This window comes from Festucalex cinctus, chromosome 8, assembly GCF_051991245.1.
Source record: "Festucalex cinctus isolate MCC-2025b chromosome 8, RoL_Fcin_1.0, whole genome shotgun sequence".
Taxonomy (NCBI): Eukaryota; Metazoa; Chordata; class Actinopteri; order Syngnathiformes; family Syngnathidae; genus Festucalex; species Festucalex cinctus.
The window spans coordinates 25,154,525-25,182,506 of record NC_135418.1 but is presented as its reverse complement, the minus strand read 5'-3'; the positions used below and the strand labels follow the sequence as shown (position 1 = coordinate 25,182,506).

Here is a 27,982-nt window from a genome sequence, read left to right as displayed (position 1 = left end):
AGTATATGTTCTATGCAGCCCCACTGGTCTAAATATAGTATTCTGGATAATACTGTGTTAGTGGAATATGAGCCTTTTTTTTTTTACCCATTTTTGACCAATCACAGCTCACCTGTTTTCAAAAGTTACCTAAGCAACACTGACTGTTGACTTGTACTAATCAAACACGACGTTTGTCGTCTTTTCAAACTTTTATTCTCCGGAGTCGAACACCTGCTTGCCTTCCACCATCTCACCCAACCAAACTAAAACATCCACTGCGCATGTCTAACCTTTCCCTATGTTTAACAATAGGGGGAGCTGTAACACTTAATACAATACAGCATTTCAAATCGGAACACAAAGTAACACTGACGTTATCTTCAGTCGACAGCAAGTGGCAAAATGGCCGCCCACAGAGACGGATAAAAATGGCTGGATTTTGCTTCATAACTCTTATTCCACAAATGTAATATTAATCAGAATGTCATGTTGAGACTAGTGCGGTCGCATAACGTTGTCAAGAAATACTTGACTTCCACTTTAACATTTCAACGTGATTTATTTCATCAGAAAGTAGTTGTGACTATAGGAAGTGACTGATCAGGGGCCACGTGCAAGTTCTCCGCCGCAGAGCGTCGACAGCTATCGATTCTCCTGTCGGCGGCTTTGGCGTCACCCTCTTGAGGGCTCAGAGGCCTTAACAAGTGTGGCAGCGTTGAACGAGGAGCCACTTGGTGAACAGTCTTGCGCGCTAATCTTCACGCAGTCCCGTCGTGACATGGGGCACGTTCAAGAGGCAAAAGTGTCATTTGAAATGACCTCCACTTGAGACCAAAGTTCAAGAAAACTATGAGGTGAGGAATCTCAAACCTCTGATGAGGAAAAAGTGCCACTCCAAGTCAAGAGTTATTGAGTTTTTGCTACATATCACAATGAAGCTTGAAATGATGTAAAAAAAAAAAAAAAAAATCGGTTGCAGTACAAATATTCTTTTGTGCGCTAACAAATGCTAAATACTTTTGAATGACTCGGTAAGAGCAACTCACACACTTTGGACATGGTTGCTAGTGCATGTTATTTTTATGAGCGGTTACACTACTTTAAATTCATTGCAGAGGCAAAGCACCTCATTCTGCACATCTGCTTGGGTGGCAGGCCCGACGCTGCTACTTCTAAATGCATGCAAGGGGGAAGGTTTAGTTTTTTAATTTTTATTTATTTATTTATTTTACTTCCCCCCCCCCCTCAACATGTTGCCACACATCAAGGTTTTTTTTGTTTTTTGTTGTCCTGATACTTTTTTTTTTAACTAAACTTAATGGAAGAGCATATCGACGACTTCTTAAAATAATCGCCCAAGTCATTTTTTTTTCAGATTTCAGGAAACATAAAAAAAAATTGATTTGCATCATGAGGAGACAATTAAGGGGAAAAAAAAAAAAAGAAAGAATTTTTACCAAAAAAAATAAACAAAAATAATAAATGACTTAGGCAATAATTGTAAGAGGTTGACGATATGGATAGTGGATCCAATATACAGTATCTCACAAAAGTGAGCAAACCCCAGAATATTAAATATGAATGAGTAATGACTATGTCAAGAGTCATTTTGATAGGAGTGTAAATTTACTGTTATACAAGCTGTACAAGACTGGTTTACATTGTAGCAAAGAATTTTCTGTAGCGTTGTACACACATTTCAAGACTATAATAATAATAATATTATTATTATTTTAACAACCATTTATGCGAAAACCATCATAGCAAGGGTCTTCCCACTACTGAGTGCTTGTTGTACCTGCAAAACAAAATGGATGCTACACTTTTAGTGCCCTCCCGGGGAGCTCTGAATCTGTGCAGGTGCTAGCCGGAGAGATGGCGCACATTAACCACTCCTGGGTCTTGTTTTTTGTTTTGTTTTTTTGCCTTCTCCTTGCCGGATCCGTGTGTCTATCTGGGCCGGCATCCTGAGCGCAGCGAGCTCCCTTGTTCCAGATATTAAATTACTCATGAAACATTTTCCGAGCCTGCGGGCCCTGTTGCTGCAGCTTGTTGCGAAACCTCCACTTAGCCCCTGAAATGTCCCCCGAGAGTGTAGCTTGTGTCACCTCTCCCAAGAAAAAGTCAATTTTTCCAATTTAGGAAGGGGACGTAAGAGGCGGTTTCGGCTCGCATTAGCGTCACGACGCTTCGACCCTCGTCGCCTCCGCGCTTGCCGTACCTGTCGCCCTCACCGTGACCGGAGAAGGGCTGCTGTGCTACGACAAGCAGCCTGAGAGCATTGAACGTTGTAAGACACAATGTGAGAGAGCAAGAGAGGCTAGGGAAAGAAAAAAAAAAAAAAAGGAAAAAGGCCAATCGCTCATGCTGCGTTAGCTTGAGTGAACCAGAAAGCTCTGCAGCGAGCTCAGTGAACCCGAAAGTTATTTTAAAGATACAGCGGCAGAGTTCAGCGGGACAATATGAGAACGAGAGTGTGTGCAGACCGATTGGACTTGACGGTTCCTTTTGACGATGGCTGTTTTATTCAGCGCCTGTAACTTTAATTGACAGTAACTCACACATTCAACTACTTTGTGTACCACAGCTAAAACAGACACATCTTTAGAGATGGATAGATAGATAGATAGATAGATAGATAGATAGATAGATAGAAAGCATAGACAGATAGATAGCATTTAGCATAGCTAGCTAGCTAACAAGAATTAGATAGCTAGATAGCTAGATAGATAGATAGATAGAAAGCATAGATAGATAGATAGAAAGCATAGCGAGCTAGCTAACAAGAATTAGATAGATAGATAGATAGATAGATAGATAAAAAGCATAGACAGATAGATAGCATTTAGCATAGCTAGCTAGCTAACAAGAATTAGATAGCTCGATAGATAGATAGATAGATAGATAGATAGATAGATAGATAGATGTTTACATCTTTTGGACACAAAATAAATAATTAAAATGCCATGCAGACTGGATTTAAAAAAACAACAACAACAAAACAAGTCTAAGCATTCCATTTTGATTAAATACATATACATTTTCTAATTTATATGTTCATTTCATGTGATCCACATACATGTAGTTCTGGGTAAACTCTTGAGTCATTTGAGAGCAACAATATGAAAAAGTGTTGCTCCATTTAGTTTAATCTGTCTAGTTTTTTTGTTTGTTTTGTTTTTAAAAGGGATACTTGACTCATTGAGCCATTTTCAGCAGTAAACGGTTAATATTTTGTCAATAATGAATGTGGTAACGTCATTAGCTTTCCATATACCGGTACAAATAATACCTTGAAAAAGTAAATTTTCTACTTGCTGTCCACTGATGATGACATCACCTGGGCTGAGGAAGTAGGTAACGACCTATCATGGCTTAGTTTTTGACTAAACCCAGAAAACAGGTGAGCCATGATTTGGCCGTTACCTACTTCCTCAGCACAGGTGATGTCATCATCAGTGGACAGCAAGTAGAAAATTTACTTTTTCTAGGTATTAATTGTACTTAAAAAATAATGATGTCATCAAATTCATTCTGGACAAAATATTAACTTTTCACTGCTGAAAATTGTTCAAGAGTCAAGCACCCATTTAACCATTAAAAAAATAAAATAATATATATATATGTGTATATATATATATATATATATATGTGTATATATTAGGGGTGTTAAAAAAAATCGATTCGGCGATACATCGCGATACTACATCGCGCGATTCTCGAATCGATTCAATAATCGGCAGAATCGATTTTTTTTTTTTTTTTTTTTAAGGATTCACACCTTGAGCATGGAAGAATGTTATATGAACGGAACATTAAGCCTTAATATTTTATTTTAATGCTGTTCAAACATGAAACAGATTACAACCTCTAAGACTGAAATTTCAGATAAATAAATAATACATTTTCATATAAATCTTACACTCTACAAGCTTACTGATTAGTATTTTCTAAATTTGAATGAAAAAAAATCGCAACAATCGACTTATAAATTCGTATCGGGATTAATCGGTATCGAATCGAATCGTGACCTGTGAATCGTGATACGAATCGAATCGTCAGGTACTAGGCAATTCACACCCCTAGTATATATATATATATATATATATATATATATATATATATATATATATATATGATTAATAGCCTGTACCTTTTTTGTACTACATTCTCAAGGATCCATCGTTAACAAAATTAGTGGCAGCCCAGGACTTATGCACAGTACTCGCTTGGATCATACATTTTTAAGACAGTTTTAAATGTTAAATTCGCTTTTAGGGGGGAAAAACCCCCATCTGAAACCATGTGGAGCTGAAATTCCCCACGCTGCTTCCCCCTCCCCCGAACATCTTTAAATCAATTTATGTCTGCCAGCCAAAGGAAAGTGACTGGAGCATAAAAGAAGACGTTGAGGGAGATGAAGAGAGACAGTTGAGTTGTTTGACTGCGACTGGACGCTGTGAGTTATTCTTGTGCAGGCGCACGTCAAGCCGGCTGAGTGCCGTCGTTTTATGTGTAAGAAACGCCTGGGTCGACTCGGGGGAGGCGCAACAGCTGCAACGGCTTTAAAAAAAAATAAAAAAAAAATAAAAAAAAATGACAGGATCCATACTAAGTGGAGTTACAATAGAAAAGGGGAAAAAAAAAAAAAAAAGATATGGTCTATATTAAATGATACTTTACTTATTCAGCCATTTTTGGCACACAAACATTAATATTTTGCCTATAATAAATTTGATATTTTCATTATTTTTCATGTACAATTAGTACCTTTAAAAACACATTTTGCAACTTGCTGTCGACTGAAAATGACATCACAGGGGCTCAGGTAACCAATCACAGCTCAGCTTGTGAATGTCACATGACCAAACCTAGAAAACAGGTGAGCTTGTGATTGGTTACCTGAGCCCTTGTGATGTCATTTTCAGTCGACAGCAAGTTGCAAAATGTGTTTTTAAAGGTACCAATTGTACGTGAAAAATAATGAAAGTATCAAATTAATTATAGACAAAATATTAACTTTTTATTGCTATAATGGGCTAAATAATGAAGTATCTCTTTAATTAAAAAAAAAAGAAAAAAAAAGAAGAAGAAGTGTAACAGCAATACAACTTTCCTTCATTTAACTTGGGCGGTTTACTGATAAAGTTTGGTACATTTACAAATGATATAACCATTACAAAAAATAAAATAAAAAAATGAAAGATACTGTATACCATATTTAAAGTGTTTTGTGGTGTGTACTTGGGACTTTTAAGGGCAAGTGGTGCAGCGTTGACAACTCAAGACAAAGGAAAAAAAAAAAAAATGCCAGGGAGAAATTGTGACTTGTTATAAGAGACTTTTAAAGTCTCTGACTCCCTCCCAGATGCAGTCAAAGCAGTTTAAAGAAAGCAAAGTTTAAACATAGACAATATTATTATAATTATTAAAAAAAAAAAAAAAAAAAAAAAGAGAAAAAAATCAATCCAAGAATGAAAACCACAACTTAGTCAGAGGGAAAACTGGGAATTAGCTTTTGAAGTGCTGGCACTTCAGCACTCAAGTAGTAGACAAAGCGCGGTCTTGGAGGCTAAAGCTAACGACTGGATAAAAGTGCTTGAGTTGACAAAAAGTCTTAAAAAGATGAATATAGGAAATTTGATATCAGGATTTAGAGCCTTGCCATCTTAAATGTATTAAGTTTTGTCACAATGACAAATTGCTCCACATTTTGTGGGTACCAGCAGGCATAAAAAAAAAATCATTTTCTTACAATTTCTAATGTCAAAAAGTCCATAGCTTGATTGATTTTGCATTATTTTTTTGTGGCAAGTACTTTGTGTGTCTATCTTATATCAAGATTATATGGATCGTTGTGATGATTTGGTAATTTTCATACCACCGGCCGCTCACTAAAAGTAACAAGATGTTTACGCTGCAGTGACGCCTTTTCACCAGTAGGAAGCGAAACAAGCATTGAGCAGCAGACTGACTGACTGCAGGCAGTCAGCGTTCTCCATATGGCCTCCCTGGGGCCCCCATGATGGCCGCTGTGCCTTCACGTATGGATCGTTGCGAAAAAGGTGAGAAGCCAGTCGCCTGTGATTATTAGCTGCTCACTCATGAAATTGTCCGCCGCGGCAGGGACGAGCGGGACGAGATGTGATGGTCAAAGGTCTTGAGGTGTTTGTTTGTATTTGGGGACCACACGCAGAGAGCCATCTTGAATGCTTTTTTTGATCAGTGATGTCATTCCGACTATGCTTTGAATACTACTAGTACTGCTACTACTACTTCTTCACTTTCCATTACCAATACCAAAAGCTCTCCTACAACTAATTTAACGGGGATCCTAAAAAACAAACTTAAACAATTAATGGGTACAGTACCCAAGTTCTTGGCATGATATACTAACTTTGCTAACCTCGCTCAATTCACTGTTACCCAACTTCACATGATCACTTTTGACACCAATGCCTTGTTGGAAGTCTGTCAATTTTCATTTCATACAGAAATAAAATAAAATATTTTGATCTATCGTACATAAAATGCATCCATGAGTGTTACAGATAGTAGTTAAATCATTCAAATTGAATAATTCAGGAATATCTTTCAGTTTAACAGTCGCAGACTTTTTAACCTCACCCACTAATTGGCTAAAGTTTGCTCCCTCACACTTTTTTTTTCTTTTCTTTTCTTTACTTTTCTTTATAATTTGGCAAGAGGGTGACAAATTGCGAAAGAAGTGTACATTTTTAATTCTTTACTAAATAATTAATTTTTATTTATTTTATTTATTTTTATTTTAAGAGAATGTATAGTTCTGTGCAACTTCTAAAATATGCGCAACTGTTTGAAGTCTTAGAGATTTTAATACATTTTAGAAGATTAAAACAGTTTCTTATAATTAGACTTATAGGGATCATCTTGGAAATACAATAGGGTTATTTCAGTGTTGGCCACAAACATAATGATTTGCCATTGTAAATACTGAACAGATATAACGTTTATAATCGTCACTTTTAATACCCGATAATAATTTGTTGACTGATTGGAAGGGAGGACTCGGGTCTGATTATTGGTATGCGTTTTTGGGCTGAATTAAAAACTTTCTCTTATATATTTTTTTATTTTGTTTGTTTTTATCGTGAATAGACATTTTTGATCCACCTGTTGCTTAATTTCATAATTAAGATGTAAAACGCTACAGAAAGTCAGAAATCAGAATTTTGAATCTGGATGTGATAATCTGGCTAAACCAAAAAAATTTTAATTCAGCCCTCAATTCTGTCAAGGAATTACATACACAAGCAACAAAAACAATTTTACCGTAATGTCATGATACTTTGAGCAATAATGATTTAAAAAAAAAAAAAAAAAAAAAAAAAAAAAAAAGCGACTCCAGTTGTGCACCTATAGATATGATATTCCACTGATATATTGTATTCCCTCACCAATAGACACAACATACATTTGTTGACATGTACATCTAATGGGTCAGCTAATCCAGTCACACGTAGCCGTTATCGTTCAGTTGAGTCTGCCGATGGGATAAGCCGGTGTGTCAACGTGCCCCCCCCCCCATATAATTTATGAGCCACATCTCCAGCCAGATTAGACCTGATTGGATCGCTGGTGCCATATGTGACCTACAAAAGCGGTGTGCCGCATGGCGGGACGGGTCAGTGATCTCCCTGGGCAAAGGTTGCCATGGGAACGACCCCTGGATGCTCCGCTCGCACATCTGAGGGCAAGAATTATCCAGGATTTCTTTATGTCAGGGCCGCTCTGTTTTCTGCTCTACTTCCTCACTCCCTCGACGCTCCGACACGCGCGTCGACACGTACTGTGCATGCGTGCTGCGCGTACGGCGACAACGCCAACCACTGCATATACGGTACAGTATAAGCATATAAGGCAACTGACTCAAGGCTGGATGTTCAACCGAAGTGTTAATGCTCAGAGCAGAGTCTTATTTTAGCAAAAAAAAAAAGGGAAAAAAATGACACCCAGATGAATAAAATGGCATTCATTACTCGGTTGGTCGACTCGGCTGAATGTCACGAGGGCTTTCTTGAGTCTCCAGTAACATTCTGGTGGGTCGTGATAAATTTTATCTACAGTATGGGAGGAAACTTTTCACCATGAGAAACATTTTCGAGACGCAAATACACTTTACAGGAATCAAACTAGAGTCAAAAAGATATTGCGTTTTCACAGTAATGCAAAACTTGAAAATTTACTCTAAACAATATAATACACTATAAGATACATCTAAGCAATACATAATAAAGGATAAACACAGAAGAAATATACATACAAACAAAAAAAACCCTGTGTCGACATTTTTGGCAGCCTGCCCACTCACCAAAAATATAAACGCAACACTTCTGTTTTTACACCAATTTTTTTCTTTTAATGAGATGACATCAAAGATCTAAAACTTCTTCCACATACACAATATCACAATTTCTCTTAAATATTGTTCACAAACCAATCGAAATCTAGTGAGCACTTCTCCTTTGCCGAGATAATGCATCCCACCTTACAGGTGTGCCATATCAAGATGCTGATTAGTGCACAGGTGTGCCTTAGACTGCACACAATAAAACACTACTCTGAAAGGTGCAGTTACACCGATGTGCCCCCCCCCCCCCCCCACACACACACACACACAAACACACACACACCCCATCCGCCCCCATGGGGACTCAGAAAATCAGTCAGTACTGAAAAAAAAACTGCACTTGTCTTCTTGAGTATAAATTACTTTGATGCAAAACAACAGGAAGTGACATTTTAGATTCAGGATGTACTGATTTGGCTCAGAAAATTAACTTTATTTTTTCCCCTTTGGACAATGACTATCATCTTCACAAAGTTACGTGAAAATCATCGCATGGCTAACCAATCAACTAGCAAGCACGCAAGGAAACATAACCCCGCTGCTTGCGCTTTTTTGCTCGGCAGGGCGTAAACGTAAGATACAAAAGGAGATCCCGTTACTAAGTTATTATATTGCAAAGAACGGAGGAAGAAAATATAATTGGATCCCCATGGAGGTTCTCAGTTTCTCTACCGGCTTCCTCTCGGGGTTGAGGTTAAGTACAAAGGAAATACAATAAAGAGCTAACATCCCTCGAAGCGGCAAGCATGCTAAATCAAGCATTTTTTATGATTTCCAACTGTGAACGTACCTCCAGATCACTTGTAGTCATTAGACGACAGCGGGGATTTCGAGACGTTCTTTATTGATCTGCGCGCGTGCAAAATGCTTCACGTTGGCGTAGCGCTAACAAAAAAAAGTCTGAAAACGGCAACGTTCACATAAGGGCCACATATTTTCTTTCACAGCACTCTGTGAATTAGTCGTGACAAACTATCTGAAAAAAAAAACTCCTAAGAAAGTCCACAAGACTTATTGTGTTACTGTTTGCTTACACTGCTCTTATTTTTATGTACCTAATAAATTGGCGAGGCACTGCGCTGCACACGCGAGAAAGGTCAATGGGATTTGTGCAAAGGGAAAAAGGCTTTGGTGCTTTTTTTTTTTTTTAAAGGAGTCAAGTTGTCGCCCAGGAAAATGTTTTGATTTTAAGGCATTTGTCTAGTTCCAAGGAACAAACACTTCTCAAGCGGTAAAAGTAATAATAAAAAAAACTAAATCCACCGAGACTGCCGCGTCAGCGTGTAGCTAAAGACCATCATCAAGTTTATGGACATATCAAAATATAACCAAAAGCTGCATCCGTCAGTTAAAATGTTATATATTTAGACAGTGAGGAAAATGCTACAAAGGATTTTTTTTTGTAGTTGTGTGGCAATGTTGATATGGGAAGGGAAAACATTTCTACCATGTTATGGAATATTTTCTTCTAAAAGGCAAATGCTCCTTTGCAAAATAGTGACCAAGTGCTGAATGCTTTATACCAGGAAGTGTCCAAACTTTTTCATTTGAGGGCCACATACAGAAAATCAGAAGGACGCAAGGGCCACATAATGTTATGAAGAGAAATTGTGTTTAGTCCTAAAAATTCGACAAATAATTTATTTGTGCTTTTGCATATTTAAAAAAATGCTACAGTATATAAACCAATTTATTTGTAATATGGCAGTAGGGTTATTATAGTTTTGGATTTTTTCATTTTAGTTATTTTTATTTTATTATTAGTTATTTTTTTAATTAGTTTTCAGGGTGGTTCTGTTAGTTTTTAATTAATAAAAAGCTTAGATTTAGTTTAGTTTGTTAGTTTTAGTATTAGTATGTTTTTTGTTTTTTAAATGTGTATTACTTGTGCACAATATTTAAAAAAAAAACACCATGGGAGCAACGTCACCTGAAGGTGCTTTTATATTGGTTGCTGCTAGATGGCGTCACTTCTGTGTGACATACTTTCAAAACGTCATTATTCCGGTTTATATATACTTAAAAAAAAAAAAAAAAAAAAAAAAAAAAAAAAAAAAAATCACATTTCAAATCGTTCCCCAAAGGCTCGTGAATTAAATTAATTACCAAAGACTAAAATGAAGGATGTTTGCTATAATTATAGTTAGTTTTGTAAACATCAAATGTAGTTTCAGTTAGTTTTGGTTTTTTAAAAAGCATTTTCACTGTTATTTTATTTCGGTAACAATATTGCTTTTGGAATTTTAGTTTTCGTTTTTTTCATTAGTTTTAGTTAACTAAAATAACCTTTAATGGCACCTCTTTTTCGACACCCTCCCTTCTTACTTTAACCATCTGTAAACATTTTTGTTTTGTTTATTTTATTTGAACTGAGTCAAATGCCATTTTTAGCATATGTCGCGGGCCACTGAAAAATGGACGGCGAGCCTCAAATGGCCCCCGGGCCGTAGTTTGGACACCACTGCTTTATACTGTGTGTGTGTTATTTAACTTTTCATTTCCATTTAAATTTGATGTACGGTTGTCAATATTTTAGCCTTATGTTGTAATATGTTAATGTGTAAAATAATCACATTTTTGCAGGGAAATCTGGGAATCAGGGAATCTGCAGGGGAAAAAAAAATAGAAGAATTTTGCAGACTTTAAAAGTCCTTTTATTGGGCCCTATAGTAATTCCACATAAGCACCACAAAGATCTTAAGAGATGAACATTGTCCTTGCCTGTCTTTGTTGTCCAATTCCTGTTTTGGAGAAAGTGTTATAAACACTCTCACACGCAGACAAATAAGGTTAAAGTTCAGAGACTTCTGACTTTCTAATCCCGCCTGGCTGCTTGTTTTAAAGTCGTTCAGAGAGATGCCCCGAGCGAGGATTGCTGTTTGCCACAACGCACTGCTGACGGTTTAAGTGACAACTCGACTGCAAGACTATCAAAGAGTGTGTTCGCACGCACACACAAAAGTAGAGAGTGAAAGAAAGCAGAATCCTCTTAGTGGTGAAATCTGAAAATCGTGTGCCTCCATCTGGTCCGTAAACTTTGAAATGATTTTGCTCTTTAATTCATATCTGAGAGGCTTTCACATTGTTTTATTTATTGCATGCTTGGTTATGTTTCAGTGGGATTACACAAAAGTACGAGGCAGATACATTTTGTTTTTGTTCAATTTGTACACAGAGCGATGTAACGTGATGGAGCAATTGGCCTTTGCAGGGATAAGCACGCCACAGAGGAATTATCCAGCCTCACTAGCACACATTATTTTTTTTTATTGAAAAACAAAATTGAGTGAGCACAAATACTTTACTACTATATATATATATTTTTTTTTTAAAGGCAATACAATCGAATTTATTTTTGTTTTTTCCAAAAATACATGATTGAGAATTATTTTTAAATAGGAGCAAGAACAAAAAAAATCCCCCAAAGAACGATATGAAATTATTTTGCACCATACCCAAAACATATTTTCAAACAATCAAACAAAGAAAACCAGTAATGAGCTTACCAGCAATAATTTTAACAATATCAACATAAACATGAAATAGTTTCCCATTTGACCACAATCTGTATGAAATATTTTAATTTTAATAACAAACAACAAACAATTTTATCTATATAATATTTTTAATTAAAAAGCATTTAACTGAGCAGGAATACTTAATCATATCTTTTGAAAAATTATGAAAAGTATAAATGAAAAATGGAAAACAACGCCCGTATTAAATTGTCATGCTCCATAATCAAAACATTCATTTTACTATTTGGTATAACTAAGAAAACCAGTGCTGAATTTGAACCGATAATTAATACAGATTTCAACCATGTCAAATTTTAACTGCATATCAAACAATTTTAGCACAATCCGTTAAAAATAATATCAAACAATACATTTAATCATTACAGGTTACGCTACACTTTTTTATTATTGCTTATTCATTAAAAAAAACAACACTTGAGTGACCATTAATAAATCAAATTACAAAAAGTCCTTAGTCAAGTTACTTAGAAAATGACAGCCCCCCAAAAAATTGCAAAATCAAACATATGGAAAATAAGAGAAAAATGCCTACAAAAATCCCCCAATAGTAAAGCAATTAATTTAAGAATCAAATTCAAATATATTAAAACAATGTCGACCGACATTATATCATACGCTATGAGATAAATTGAGGTTCACTTTTTTTTTAAGCTTTCTAATAATCATGTTCACATTACTTTAATATTCTTAAACTACAGATGCTGAAGAAACTCATTTGTCATATTAGCAAAGTATTACTTATTACGTATATAAAACAGGAAGCTGCTCAATATGTCCGCAGAGGACTTTTTCAGATACCATAAAAACATACTTTGCAGCTAAATAGGAAGCCTGCATTCACTCAACAGTCCACATTGAAGGAAGAAAGCCTATTTTGCATGGCTGGCTCTGGAATTCAAACCATAATGAGAGTTGAGCTGATTTATATGGAAAGTTTTTATCAATTATAAAAGAAAAAAAAAAAGCCACTAAGGGGCAGGTTATTGTGTCCAAACCCAAATCCGTGACTGATGATGTATCATTACAATAATAAAACATGTTTGCGCTTCAATTTATATATTTGAAAACTATAAAGAGAATTCTTAATGTGCCGTAGATCATTTAGTTGTGAAAACACAAATTTGGATCTGATAAATGACTGAAGTGAAACTATGTAGGTCTCTTGCGTCCACTTGACACGAAAGTGCATTAAATCACATGGAGCCTTTTGGGCTCATTTTATCAAAGCCACTTTAGCGGGACTGAATTAAGTAAAAAAAAAAACAACATGACAGAACTGAGTGTGCTGTGGATTATTTATGGCTGGATTTACTGCAAAGAGAGACATTTTTTTTTATTTACTTATTTAATTTGTTCTCAAGTGGCACATTTGGAATATAACGTCGCTTAGAATCTGATCTCTTCAGATTGAAATCAAGCCTCTTTCAAATGTGGATACAAATCAGATACATACAAATATCTGCCAATGGAAGTTTGATCTCTCTACAGTGGATATAAAAAAAATAAATAAATAAAAAGTCTACCCACCCTTGTTAAAATGCCAGGTGTGATATGAGACAAAGATAAAACATTTAAAAACTTTTTCCACCAATAATGTAGCCAATTATATTACCTGCTGTACAACCTCCATCCATCCAGCCATTTTTTTGAGCTGTTAATCCTCACTGGGGCTGCTGCAGGCTGAAATTGAAAATAAAAAATAAAAATAAACTTTTGGAGAGGAACTACTTCTTATTTATTTACTGATGTAAAATGTATTTACTTGTAACAAAAAAATAAATAAAAAACTGTATTCGCACTTCAAAATGTTTGCTTTGTTCTTGTTTACCGCGAAACTGATGTTTATGTACAGCACTTTGCATACAGCAACGCCTGTTCTTAAAGCGCTTTATAAATAAAGTTGAGTTGAGTCCAACTTCACGTTTAATTGGGGATTTGGCTGTGTATTATTAATAATAGACAATTGAATCGATTATTAAAATAACCGTTAGTTGCCCAAGTTGGAATTATGGCTAAATGCTACCTGTGTCTGTTGTTGACACTTTAATTCACTCTCTATTTGGGCAGTGCACCATTTTGCCTATGATGCATCGATGTAAACATGGTGAATTATTAAAAAAAAAAAATGGAGCCAATGGCACTTGGATCTGCAGCATAAATCCAGCCTATGAAACGAGTCGCAAAACTGTCTCTTCTCTCAGCTCTGTTGACACATTTCCTCATCAAGACGGCTCAGATTGCCTTTGTGTCCTCGGCGGCGGCGCGCGCTGCTTCTTTTTCATTTGGCCGAGGAGATAACATCAGTTATTTCCCTCACGTCAAAACACTCGGATGATCCCGGCTAGCTCGGGTTCCTCGTTGAACCCGGCGCCACTCGGCTCCAACTTCTTGTGAAAATGTGATCTTAGTGGAGGTTAATCCTTTTGGTTTTCTCCAGATCGCACACCTCAAGTGAGAGACACTTTGTGCTCCTGATATTGCCGGAAGGCCTTTAAGAAGTGGAAATCAGTTCCAGTTCCAAAGAGGCTCTTGTAAATACCTTTAAATTCCAGAGGATGAGAAAAAAGCTGCTGACCCACAGGAAGTCTGACTAAGCGCCGTTAAATTCATTCCTAAAGCATTTGTTTAACCTCCAGGATGGATGTGGGATTTTCTTTTAATTTTCAATTTGATTTAAAGCCGTCAGCTCATTAGAAGAGTGGTCTGTCTCACATTTGTGAGGTTCGGCGTCCAAGTATCAGGTCTTCCAATGTGGAGAAACTTTCCATGTTTGCTCACCCATGACCTTAAGAAATAGTTCTTAAGTATATTGAAAAAGTCCTTGTGATGGTGTAATTGATCAGAAATTATGTTGCAAGTTTCAAAGGAGCAGTTTTGTGTCCACAGTCTCAACACAGAAAAAGCAGAGCAGTTCAACATTTAAACTTTAGGTGGCAGTGTTGATGCAAGCACACGTCAACACTCGGCTGTGGAGCTTCCACTGACCCAATTTGATCTTTTTCCTCACGCTCAACATTAAATAAATTCAGACCATTTATCTTACTTGTCTAAAAGTAATTTACCTACAATGTTACTATTAATTCCAGCTCTGCTTTAAATTAAGATACAGAAAAAAAAATGCAAAATGCCTTGATTTTTTTTTTCCCAAGGCATCTGTCAATCTTTGATTTGAAATATTTTACGATCATCATTAAATTACTGAATTATTAACTTTTTATTTAATTGTAATTTCACACTGACACAATTGTTCAAATTAAAAAAAAAATCTATGCAATTTAAATACAAAAAAGTACAACCACTGTCAAAATATTTTTTCAAATGTTTCCTATATCGAGGTATTTGAAGTAGTAATATAAAAAAAATGCTAATAGTAATTTATTTTAAACACATCCATAATAGAAAAATGAAATCCCAGTGCAATATCTGTTTTCTTCCTTACAATTAAGTACATTATTTATTTGATTACTTTATTTAAAAAACAAACAAACAAAACATTAAATTAAAGTATTGCAGTACTGGTTAGTGTCTGGGGCTATATTAATGCAGGAAAATGTATTTTGACTACAAAAAATATTCTCCCACCACCAGAAAAAAACTAACAAAAAAACCCTAAACAAAATATGTTAATATGTATAGTAAATTCAAATTATTAATTGAAAGGCAACAGGACAAAACATGCAAAATGTACTTATTTCTACTCAATTATTATGTTTTACTACTACTAAAACTCTTTAAAATATGACAATAAACATAAATGTTAATTAGTCCTATGCAGCTAATATGAATAAAATGATACGAGGAAGTCGGTTGCATTAATTACTACAAATGAATGTTCATTTTACCAAAAGGTTTCCCTTCTGTGCTCATATTTTAAGTTTGTGCCATTCATATTTTGTGTGTTTTACTTTTTGCACAACAACTTGCAATGCTTTCCACTACTTTTATGACTGACACGTTGCATTTGAATGCAGTCCGGAAGCAATACGTCTGCGGCCGACATTAGAAGTGTATTAACGTCATTTCTTCAACATTTTTTCACTTTTCTTTGGCTGAATTCCATACGGAGCTTGTATGGAAGTCATTACAGCTCCAGCACGCTGCTGTCTCTGTGCCTTTCTTTTCTTTTCTTTTTCTTTTTTTTTTGTCTCCCGCATTTGCCTCCATCTGTGTCCTAATCACCTGGACGCCATCCCGAGTCAAGCCGGTCAAGTGACCTGGAATCAACAGAGTCCAATTCGGAGAGCGAAGAGACATCAGTCAGGTTCAGCGAACCAAACAAGGCTTCCAAACAACTTCCAGGAAATGTTTATTATTATATAATTTGAGCATTAGAGAGTTGAATCATTGGGGAATTTTTTGGGGGGGGCTTTAAGATTTTATTTGCTTTTAGAATTGCATGGCTGGCTAGATTAATTACTCTTGCAGGACCTATCTGGACCACAAGCCATACGTTTTTTGTTTGTTGTTGCCAGAATGTATTTATTCGTGTGTTATTGCGAAATATCATTATTTACTAGTTTTATTTTCATTTAGATTTAAACACATGCATGTTTGGATATTTGGATATAAGATATATGTCCTATCCTCCATATTTTTTTGCCAGATGAAAAGTGAATTAATGTGAAACTTTAGTGCTCCTTAGTTAGTGTGGTAATTCCATTTTTAAAAACGAATAAACAAGCATGCAATTAATTATTCACAGATAATTTTTCCTGTGTTGAAAAAGACAAAAATAATTACATCGCTCATAAATAAAAACATAGTTACCACAGCCCAGTTTTAATTAAGTGATGAAGAACTCTGAGCCAACATTCGGCAAAGTGATTAAACTCTGATGATGAATAGGATGGCAAGATTGATAACATAGCTGCTAAACTCTCTTACTGGGGTGCAATGCACAAAGTGAGGCCTGTTTGGGAGTGTGGGGAGCTCCATTTGACGGAAGGATATGTTCAAAACGTTAAAATTATGTTTTGTAAATACAGATAGAGATTAGAAACCACACACATTAATAATGTAAGACCTTTGGGCGCCATTTTGTCTTCACTCCAATATTCAAATTATTTTCAGCCTCAGTGGTAATGCATTCACAAGCCCTCTTAATCCAAAAATCATGGAAGGTGGATAAAACAAACAAACAATCAAATAAATCTCTTATTTTATTTATTATTATCTTTATTCTATGAGTTGCATCAAAAACAGGTAGTATACTATCAACTTGATCATGTCTGCTTTTGCCTTTGGTTAGTTTAATACAATTATGAATCTTTAAAACTTTTATTTTGTTTGTCTTTGAAGGCAACGCACAAACTACCTGGAAATCCTTCTCATCGTGCCAAAAGTGTACATCCTGTAGCGCTAAATTAATGATTAAATAATTATTAATTAAATTTAAAAACAGCAGACACAAATTGCATTTAATTATTATTTTATGAAAATAGATATATAAATAAGATTTAATAGTATTTGCCTTGTTTTTAAATGGTCTAAAATTGCTTGCTGACGTAGCTATTAAAAAAAAATGCATTTACTCACACAGCACCTGTTACAGCGCAGCTCTTGCAACGAATGCTCCTTAGAGTATAAAATAATCCGTAGTGGACGCGTTGAGTGGCGCGTTCCCATCTTGTGTAGCGTGCAAGTTGGTTTATAAACTTTTCCCAGTTTTCAAAACCTCCCGCGTGGTGCCAAAACATAACACGAGTTGCAAGGTAAAAAGCGGTGGGCAGAAGGACGGTCCTTTCCCTGTTGATTGACAGCTGGGCGACACGAATTCCACTCGAAAGAGGGATTTCGCTATCCTTGCGACAAATCAGGTAATGGAAATTTAAATATATATTGTAATATCGTCCTAATTCATTAAAAATATTACTTTTCAAATATATATCAAACGTGATATACTCTAAAAGCACAGCATGACTCATTTGGGATGATATGTGAAAAGGCAACCCCCCCCGGTGTCTGTGGGCGTTTGGTCTCGCCCAAACTTGGTCCAGATTTGAGTGGCTTGTGTTTTGCTATCCGTGCGCGCTCTGCTGGAGGTGAAGGACCGCCTGTGCCCTCTCCGCGTCGGGCTGTCAATGGCTTTCTGGACCTATTTTATTTGAATGCCCGGAGCCGTTTTTTGAGTGACCGCGACCATGGATATTCTATGGATATTATGGACCTTGCCGGTTGTAATAGCTGTTGAAGGTAAGCTAACGTACGGCTTTTAAAGAGCCGTGCGCATCCTCGTGCCGGCTTTTGACGTTTGCTGACGGTCCCGGGTGGCTCCATTGTTAAATATAACGAGAGGGGTAAATGACACCAAACATATTTGTTTGGTTATTTCCTCCCTCTTTTTGTGGATGCATGTGACGTTTGTGTGGCACTGTTGACTGCGGCTGAGGATGATGATAAGGAGGATGACGATGATGGCGGTAGTGACAATGATGATGATGATGGAGGGACATAAACATGCCTGAGCATCCTCCAGTTTTAAAGACACAGTTCGACTTTTTTTGTCTTCTCACGAGTGTCTTAAAACGTACAAAACACACGAAAAATGTCCATGCAAAATTGCCTCTTTTGTAACCTGCGCGGATTTTGCAACTAGCTCTTAGTATCCCCCCCATGTGTTTTTTTTTTTAAATTTTATTTTAATTTTTTTTTTATGCTGGCGTTTGTCTTTCATGATGCACAATTTAATTTGCACTGTTTGTTGATATGTTATGGAGCAACAGAGGTGGTAAATAGTCACAAACTAAAAAAAGAGCTAAATTAATATAACTCCAATATACAGTTGTGCTCATAAGATGGCAAGATTTGCAATGTGTATACCATTCTGTAACGTAAACATGAGTAATCAGGCAAAACACATGTATTTTATGTTAATTAGGATTCGACGTGAACAAGAAAATAACATAATGAGTCCGTGTATTCTGTCATGATGCGTAAACTTTGTGCAACTGTAAATATAAGCCAAAACTGGTAGTAGTACATTTGAATGGATTTACGTATGATGAGTGCCACAGTGTCAGTCTTAATTTTGAGTGAACCATTTAGGTCAACAGATATATCAAAGTAAGATGTTTCAATACAAAAAAAAAAAAAAATGGGGAGTGGGTTGAATTAAATTAAATTAAAGTAAACATAAGTATTGGACAAAACTATGACAAGATGGGGGTAAGGAGTTTACCGCAAATCATGGCACACAGTTGTTGATAAACTGCTTTATTTATTTTTTTATTTTTATGCAATTGCTTTCTCAGGGTACCTTTGCAATTCATACAGTCTCATATACGCGCATGTACACTGAAGTTAACCCAGCCATAAAATGTGTTGCAAATGTAAATTATATGTGCGTCGCAAAATATACACCATAATTGGAAAACAAAATTAACAGCATTTAGTAATATTAGGAAGTTTAAGAACGGATTTTTTTTTATTTTTTTATTTTATTATTTTTTTTATAACATATAACTCAGTATATGGTATGCAGCATGGGTTGGAAAGTGTTTTTTTTAATTATTATTATTATTATTTTTTTTGCAAACGGCATCTGTGTCATAATTTAAATATATATTGCTGCCGGAAATTGTATCCCATACTAACAAAATTGATTAATAATTGCATTTTTCATAAATGAATCTACTTCCCATGCTGTACTGCTCAGCAGCAAGAGAACACTGCCGAAGACGACAACAATATACCGTATCAGTTCTGGCGATGTCGTGTCGGCTTTTAGTGCTAAACGTCCAACTCGATTTGGTACCCGACAGCGAGTGATTGCACCACCCGAGTAAAGATTCCCCCCTGCTAACACCCCCATTTTGCTCTATCCAATAGGTCACCCTCGCCGACCAATGAAGTGGTAAAAGATGGCTTACGTATGAGAAATGAAAGGTTGAAAAAGAGGTCACTGGAGCTCTAATCTGGAAAAAAAAAAAAAAAAAAAAAAAAAAAGTCACGGCATGCAACGGGAAGTGAAGCCTCCAGTGGATTTTTTGAATATTGCTATTGTTGACCTCTTTTCGGATACTTTTTAATATTGTTGTGTAGAAGCTTAGAGAGATTTCACGTTTGTTAACAATTTGCTGTGTGCCTGGCGGAACATGTCACACTCCGGATATGGTGCAGGTCAAACTGACCCATTTACTGAAAATACAAAAGGAGGAAAAAAAATACAAATCTGCTGGCATCGTTCCAAAACTGAAAATATAAAGTATTTAATGGTTATACATGAAGCGAGTGATATTGTCCCATGAAAAGTTTTGGTAGGCAAAAAAAAGCAATCACAACATGTGGGTTAAAATCGAAATTCTATTTTTTTTTTTTTTTTTTCCTCCCGGTAAAAGTAAAGAAAAGCATGAAATATGAGATAACATATCACGTCAGTTGTCCTGTTAAGAGTTTTGTTTTATAACTGAAATGCCTTGTGTTGCAGGCTGCATTTTAGTCCAATGTATGGAAAGACTGTTGGGGAAAAAATGCAGTTGGACATTAGAATATCAGTGATTTGTTTGTCAGCAAGTTATAACTCCTAAAGTATAAAACTTGACTTCGGCCATTTTCAAGAAAAGTTTTTGTTTTGTTTATCTGAACAAAAATAAACAATTGGATCACCAAATAGCATTATCAAGTATTGGCGAGTACTCAAATGTACTTGTACTGTAGTGAAATGTTACTTAATACATTTTCTGTACAGTTTTGGAAAGGTGTTATGATGGCAAGAGTTTAATTCATTTTCGTGAAACCATAAAAATTAGAACAATGATGACTCTGTACTGTATGAAGTCCACCATCATTGGACAGATTCTGTGGCGATCCCATTTGAGGAAGTTGGCGTCAACACTGTGTCGTAGTCAAAATGTGACGTCTTGGCTTTGATTTATTTCACGTCACAGAGACCACATTGTGCCGCCGCCCTAATAAGGAGCAATGTGGGGCATCTACAGATGGCGTACATTCGACCCTTTTCTTTCACAGGCGTTTAATTCATCCCGGGGGATTGAGGTACAGCACTAAATTGTTGATTAGTGCTCATGTGAGAAGCCGTGTCGAATTATTGGTTAACCCAGCAGGAAAGGAGCGGCCATGTTTGAAGATTAATGGAGGTGGAACGACAGGCAAATACGGCGAGCTTTGTCAAACATGTCCAGGAAAACACACGGAGGATTTATCCCGCTTCGGTTTCAGGCCCGTTCATCATCATCAGCGTTTAGTTGACAGCCCTGCTAACGACAGCGCTCATCGAATTATGTTGAGTTGGAATTCAGATTTATACGGAGCCATAAAAACCGCAGGAGCATATTCTGTTAAACGTGGGCTTGGGAATTGTCTAGGTGGAACCACTTGTGTTTTCCAATTGGTCTCTGCCTTCTGTTGCGGTGCTGCGGACATTTTCTGGTTGGGTAGGTGTTGCCATGATATGGCAGCAGTCTGCTAAAGGCCAGTATGCAAGTTGTTGTTGGGATCAGTAGGTCTACAGATTCCACTCGCCCTGTTTTGTTGTTTTCTTTGATGGAGACATAATGAAAGCAAAAGGACTGATTATTTAATTTGAATATTCACATCAAAACAAAGTTGGTTTGTGAAGCAGACTTTTCATAGTTTTGTTTCCCAAACTAACAAGTAATGTTTGTTAGATGCCAAAAACTAGAAGGAAAAAAGTGTACAATACAAGGAGACGGTCGACAACTGCTCAGAAAACTGCAATAAAAGTCATTTTCCACAGAGGATAAAGAACATGTGCCTGTGAGTATTGTTATAATGTCTGCACTATTTGGTCGAACAAGCCAATTGTGTCTCTTTCTTTCATTGTGCAATACGTTTGTAGCCAATGAGTCATGTGTCACAGGAAATGATCCAATTTCACTTGTCCAAAAATTAATTATTTATGACAAGCATCTTTTTTTCCCCTTTTAACTGCCTACCCTTGGCTAACCGTAACCCTCACATTTCAGGATGAAGAAAAAAGGCATTTTTGTTGAGCCTTTAACATTTCATCATCAGAGACCAAAACATGTCCAGCACTTAAGATTGCTCATTGATTTGTAAAAATAACAGACCCGCAATGGGAACTGCCCAATAGTATTGACTTGTGAAAAAAATTACATTGACCAAATTTGGACAAAGGCGGTTTCGACCAGACGCCAGCGCTATGTGCCTTGGCTCCATAGACTTTGTCGTAAATTGAGCTTGAAGCGGCCTTAATTTGTGCGGTGCAGGCCTATCTTAAGGCAAGAATCAATAAAATCAAGGGTAGTGAGCTATGGCGGTGTACAGTTTGGATTGCAAGACCTTGGTTTGTGCTCGTTTGTATTCCAGTTTGATGTTCTGCCTTCAGTGTATGTTACCCGAACCTGGTGTTTCAATGCACACAATATGATAGTTAATCCAGGCGTGCTTGGTAAAAGACTCTTTCATATGTAAATGTTGTCCATTGTTTTGAACCGGAATTGTTTTGTCAGGGATGGATGCACTAGCTAGTGTACGATGGAAGAATTTTGTTTTGTGCCAGTAACAAAAACCCGAAGGGGGCGGACTCCGAGAAACGAGATTAGGAGAAGGTAAAAATGAGCGAGCGTGTGTGTGTATACACAATCCAGTGTTTTCTCTGTGGGCCCAATGAGCAGATGCGGCGGACTGGCCCGCATGCCAACCGCCACAGTAGGTTTCACAAAGAATCTGCCTCTATTCAAGACCTAATCCATGCTGCACGGCGCCCCGGTATTGTCACATTGCATGCGCAATCTCAATTAGTGCTGCTACCGGTTGTTGTTGTTGTTGTTTCCCTTGAAGGAGACGTGTCGCATTTCAGAGGCGTCTTTATATTTTTTAGTGTGAGATCACGGAGCAGTATCACAGCTTTCCTGTAGCCAACACTACACAACATCACTGACTCCACTTCACGGGCTTGTTTGTTGTATGCGGGAGACCTTTTGTCTGATTCTCTGTGGCTCTGTAGTGCATAATCAAAGCTGAAAAAGGAAGGTAGGTGTGCTCGTTGAAGTCATGCCAGAGAATTGCGATCCCGCAGGTTCGGTCCCACCAGGATAGGATGCACTCTTTGGCATGGTTTCCAGTGCCTTCAGCTGTCTGCTACTGACTGCTGCAGTCTGCAGTACACAAGCCAGCCAACACTTCAGGCTTTTGTACCTTTAACTGTTCCAATCCGCATATATCTGCCCTCTAGACCTGATGCTAAAATTACCGGGAAGCATACTGAAAGTATTAACGGTTGAAGGAGCAAAATGTTACATTTAAGAAGACTGTGTATTCAAGTAGCGGTATGGTGGGCTTTATTTAATGGTTTGACGTCTTTATTACTGACAACATCCTAATTAATAAACACAATGTTGGCCAAGATTGTGCTGAAACCACCACACACTTAATACCTCCTTCAGTTTTTACGAGCAATAAAAGCAGTTTCACGTCAAAGTATTTCATAAAAGCACACCACAAACCACCGTGATTTGTACTTTTAAGTAGCAAAAGGTAATTTCGTTAATTTAAACATTTTAAGACAATAATGTCTTTAACTGCAAGTCGTTGCGAGCTACAACTCATGATTTGACTTGGAAATCAGCATAAATCTGACGCTAAAAGCAGCGTTAGCGACCCATTTTGACCTTCATGCATGAATCAGACTTGGTCTCGTGAAAATAATAAAATTATTGTTCTGTTTTTAAAATGATTTTGTTTGCCATCACTGATTGTTGCTTTATTAATACACACTAGTAATAGAGATGGCTTCCACCGTTTTGAGTCTTCACTCTGAAAAAACAGGGAAAGTTGGGGTTTGACCAGGAAGTGGCCAGTGGAGATATTCTACGTTATTATTTAACATTCTTTCGTAGGTTGCACATTCAGCAGAACTTGGATTATCAGGTCACAATTGTCATAAAATGGACTTACAAGTTTGTCAATGAACAGCGACGATGTGCTATGGTAAAATCGTTACAGCTTGAGATCACTCGACTCAACTTTTGTATTGACTGAAGTAATTAAAAATATTTTTCACTTTCTTTCTCAGTGGAGTGCATTGAAGCCTGTTTACTTTGTATACACCGGTGGGTTAGATGGGGCCGCTTATTGATGCTATCAAAAAGAGAAAATATTCAAAGAGCTGTTCAGATCTTTACCCTGCTGTCAGTCTCTCACCTGCAACTGAAAATAATCCAAGTATTTATTTTTTTGGAGTCCCAAGATGTACATTCCTTTTGGGAAACACGTTCACTCACTGAGTCACATGACAATGAATTTCAATATATGCAGAAGAACAGGACAGCAAATGTATCAGTTTACTTTAAAGATCTGTAAATAAATAGCTTTTAAATCCAAATTGGGCACTTAGACCTGCCGTGAAAGTGTAGCCCAAATGTAATCACATTTCATTCATTTTAGCAGACACGCTCTGTCAGCTTAATTTTCATCCAGTGTTGAACATGCATAGAAAATGTAGCACCTCCTTCCCACATTTCACTTCTTATTAACGCTCGTAAATTAGGTCATCTAAAGTAAAATCAGGCATTGGTTACCATTTCCCCTCATAATAGAGCCTCTTGATGTCGGAATGGGATCTTCAGAAAGAAGATGACCAAAAAATGGGGGAAATATCTGGAGTTTGGCTCAGATACTAATTATTCCTGTGTGCTGTCTGCAAACCAAGCGGTCCAATTGTTGGTTCATGACTAAAGCTTCTGTAACTCTGTTAGTGTGTGCGATACAATCATTAGGCACTTCATTAGATACGCCCACACATGATATACACCCACACATGTAATGCAATTCCAATTTGACGGTGTCATAAAGGTACTGCTCCTTTCTGTTTATTATTGCGTTCATGCTGGAGTGCGTCACGTGGGGAGGTGCTTCTGTCCTGTTGCAACACATTATGTCAATGTCAATAGAGTTGTTTAACTGAATGAATCAAAATGGAAAAAGAGCTTTTGTGCTGCGCAAGCGCTTACTGTTAATAATTTAGGATAAACACCGTCTCTCACAGCAATGTGATTCTCAGAGGTCTGCAGACAGATACAGTACGGCATATTAATTCCAGATTTTTCACGTTGAATGATATTTTTGGACGAGCTCGTTTTCCACGGGGGTTTGCCTCAGCGCCGCGGTGTTACGTTTGCGTAGCACGACTGACGCAGACGAGGCGACTAATTCAAATAAACAGACGGAGGAGAAACGTTCATTACCTCTGCGTAACCTCCCCGAATGTTCATGAAGGCATCTAGATCAAGGCTATTCTTCCATCCTATATTCGTTAGCACATGCTAATTAGCGAGGTGCACTCTCCTCACTGTGCCTTGTTGATTGGCTTGGGCCCGATTCACATGAACCCACTGGGAATTGATATCTTTGGGGGCGACGATGCATTTGTGGTTGGAAACAAACAGGGAACGCGTAAGCACTCATAATCAAAATATCATATCTTGGCCTAATTTGCTGTCAGCGTTGTTCTTTGTTTTGTACTTTATTTTATTTTGTGTCTTTTGGCTAAATTATTTAGTTCGTAAAATGGCTGTTTTGGACAAAAATGGCCTAGTTCCTAAGCAAAATGGCCTACTTCCTGTGCCTTTTCGGGACTGACACTTTTGTGACTCAAACTTCTAAGTGAAACTGGCTTTGGAGTCCTTAGGGCAAATTCATCTTTAAAAGACTCCTGAAAATGGCCAAAATGACCCTGAAATGGTCGTGTAAAAAAATAAAATGGTAATTTTCCATGTCTTTTCATACATGGTTCCTTGACACATTTTTGTGGGTATACACATAACAGACGTGCTTAAAGTTCATGCTCTGAAATGAAACTGCCTTCGGGATCTGAAATTTAAAAAAAGAAAAAACAAAAAACAAACAGTGTGGCTTGTCACTACCAAGCTGGAGAAAAAGAGAGTGAGGGAAGCAGAGAAGCGAGCGAGTAGCCTGAGAGAGGTCAGACCTCGTTTTGGAGAGCCCCAACCGCACACCCACACCCCAGGTACCGGGACGTCGCCTTTTATGCGCGCTCGGAGAACACAAACCCGGGGCGGATTAGCGGTTGGGGCTCTCAATGTCCCCGGGAGCGCAGCCCGTCGGGCCGAGACAAAGCGGGTCTGATTGCATCATCATCTGCATGACAAAGAGAAAGTCTTTTCTACCTGAAAACGCTGCCTCGGCACACACGACGCTACGCAGCACATCCATCAGCGACTCTGGACTCACGTGACAACTGCCCTTTTGTTTTCACTCCATCCCTGTCCCCTCTCCATGCACCCTCTGTCCCTCTCTCTGGCCCATATGGTCTGTCCACCATGACCCCTCTGTTGCTGACCTTTCTCATTGGAAACTAATCTGCATCAGCATTGATTGATCTCCGCTGGTAGTTAAATGCTTGGCGTCCAAAACAGAACCTCATTCTGCCACAAGGGACGTACATTTTTCCATATGTGCAATCGTGGTTACTGATTGTTGCGTCATTTTTCTATTTTTATACTGCCTACGGTGGAAGCGCCATGGTTCAATGCAATCTATTGTATGCCTTTTGTTCGGATTTTGAAATTATTCATCTGCTAGGAAATAAAATAGTTAATAAATAAATAAATGTCTGTCATGAGTAGACCTACAAAAGAGTATTACAATTACAACCCGTGACCGAAAACAATCAGGAAGTTTGCCGCTTCGTTCAAAACAGCCTTTCCAGAAACACTGTGGCCATTGTTAAGCATCCTTTAAAGACATAACTGTCCTTTTGGACATTTGGAATATCAATTCCTCGGGGTCAATTTCACTTAGAAACGTCAAATTTGGTAGATCTGTTTATCATGAGCAGACAAACGAAAAATGTATCAAGAAGTCATGCCTAAAAAAGACATTTCAGGGGTCCTTCAAAGACAAGCTTGTCCTCGAGAATTTTTTATGAAAATTCAGCCCCTGACACTAGTTTCACTTGGCAACAGGAATTTTGGTAGACAAGAATCAACCCATGTTTCAAGAAGCCATGCTAGAAAAGACACAGGAAGTCTGCCGTTTCGGTTTGAAGCGGCCATTTTGGAAAACAGTTTTACTTGGCAGTATGGACATTGGAAGACCAGTAGATCCCAATAAAAGGCTTTAAAGCCATCAGAAGTCATAAATGTACAGATTCGCTAACTCTTCTCTTGACATTAAATTTCCTTCAAATGCCAACTCATCAAAACTAAAAATGGATCGTCCATACTCACATGTCCATAGTATACAACAAAACAAAAGTTTTCAGTGGAGAGACATCTTCAGGTCTGTTGGTGACGCTATCGCTGTCAGATCCCATCAGATGTTACAAGTCGCTCCATAGCATATTTTTATCTTTCATTTCAGTATGATGGGCATCTGTCCCCTCGAATATTTTACAACCCTATCACATTTTTTTGGGGGGGGTTCTGACAGAATATCAGAATTGTCCCTGTCGTGATAATCGAAAGTGAAAGCGACCATTCAATTTTCTACATAATGAAACAAAAGTAGACATTTTAAATCGGGTATATTCGAGTGGTATATGAGGAGAGAAAAGACATTTTAATGTCCTTGAGTGTCATTCGTTTCTATTCAAGTAATTGTATCAAGCCTGCAAACTGGGAATTAATTAACCCATTTGGCATTCGGTTTGAGCCCTTTGGAATTCATTTGTGAATCGCATTCATGCTTAGCCTTAAACAGCATACAACTGTCATAGAAATGTAAACGCAAGTGAGTGTTGAACAAAGGAAATAACTTTTGCTTTGGAGTCCTTGCAAGACATGTTTTTAAAGAAAGAAAAGTATGCTTTGACTAGAGATGTGAGGTCTTCACGAAGGGAGTGCAAACATCTTCCTCCAAGGGGCTGCTCTGTTGTAATACAAGAAGAGAAAACCTTGGTTTATCTTCAGACATAGATGATTATTCCTACTAGAGATCATTTTTGTTACTGTCATATATATATTTTTGCCTTGTTTATTCATTTGCTGCCTTTGTTGGTTTCACACGTTATTTAACGTTCAATCGTGGGAATATAATTTCACTTTAGAATGTATGTGCTTTCCTTTCAAATTTGTTCCATCTAAAATTAATAAGCAGTTTTACAGAACAT

The 27,982-nt window shown here is 37.3% G+C and overlaps 2 protein-coding genes across 6 annotated transcripts in view; one reads left to right on the top strand and one right to left on the bottom strand.

The window, feature by feature from the left end:
• lactbl1b (lactamase, beta-like 1b) overlaps positions 1-17,608 on the bottom strand; it is a 40,544-nt gene extending 22,936 nt beyond the window's left edge. Inside the window, exons 1-3 of one of the 2 annotated variants that reach the window (XM_077530300.1) lie at positions 17,446-17,608; positions 16,090-16,124; positions 13,523-13,590 (exon numbers count right to left, since the gene is read on the bottom strand). In XM_077530300.1, the coding sequence (XP_077386426.1) occupies positions 13,523-13,544 (22 nt within the window). In that variant the 5' untranslated portion in view covers positions 13,545-13,590; positions 16,090-16,124; positions 17,446-17,608. The remainder of the gene's footprint in view (positions 1-13,522; positions 13,591-16,089; positions 16,125-17,445) is intronic. The other variant, XM_077530301.1, reaches the window with a different exon arrangement.
• A 336-nt stretch (positions 17,609-17,944) lies between these two features.
• The window catches only part of ephb2b (eph receptor B2b), a 135,146-nt gene continuing 125,108 nt past the window's right edge, over positions 17,945-27,982 (top strand). For all 4 annotated transcript variants that reach the window (XM_077528828.1, XM_077528826.1, XM_077528827.1 and 1 more), the window contains exon 1: positions 17,945-18,102. In XM_077528828.1, the coding sequence (XP_077384954.1) occupies positions 18,051-18,102 (52 nt within the window). In that variant the 5' untranslated portion in view covers positions 17,945-18,050. The remainder of the gene's footprint in view (positions 18,103-27,982) is intronic.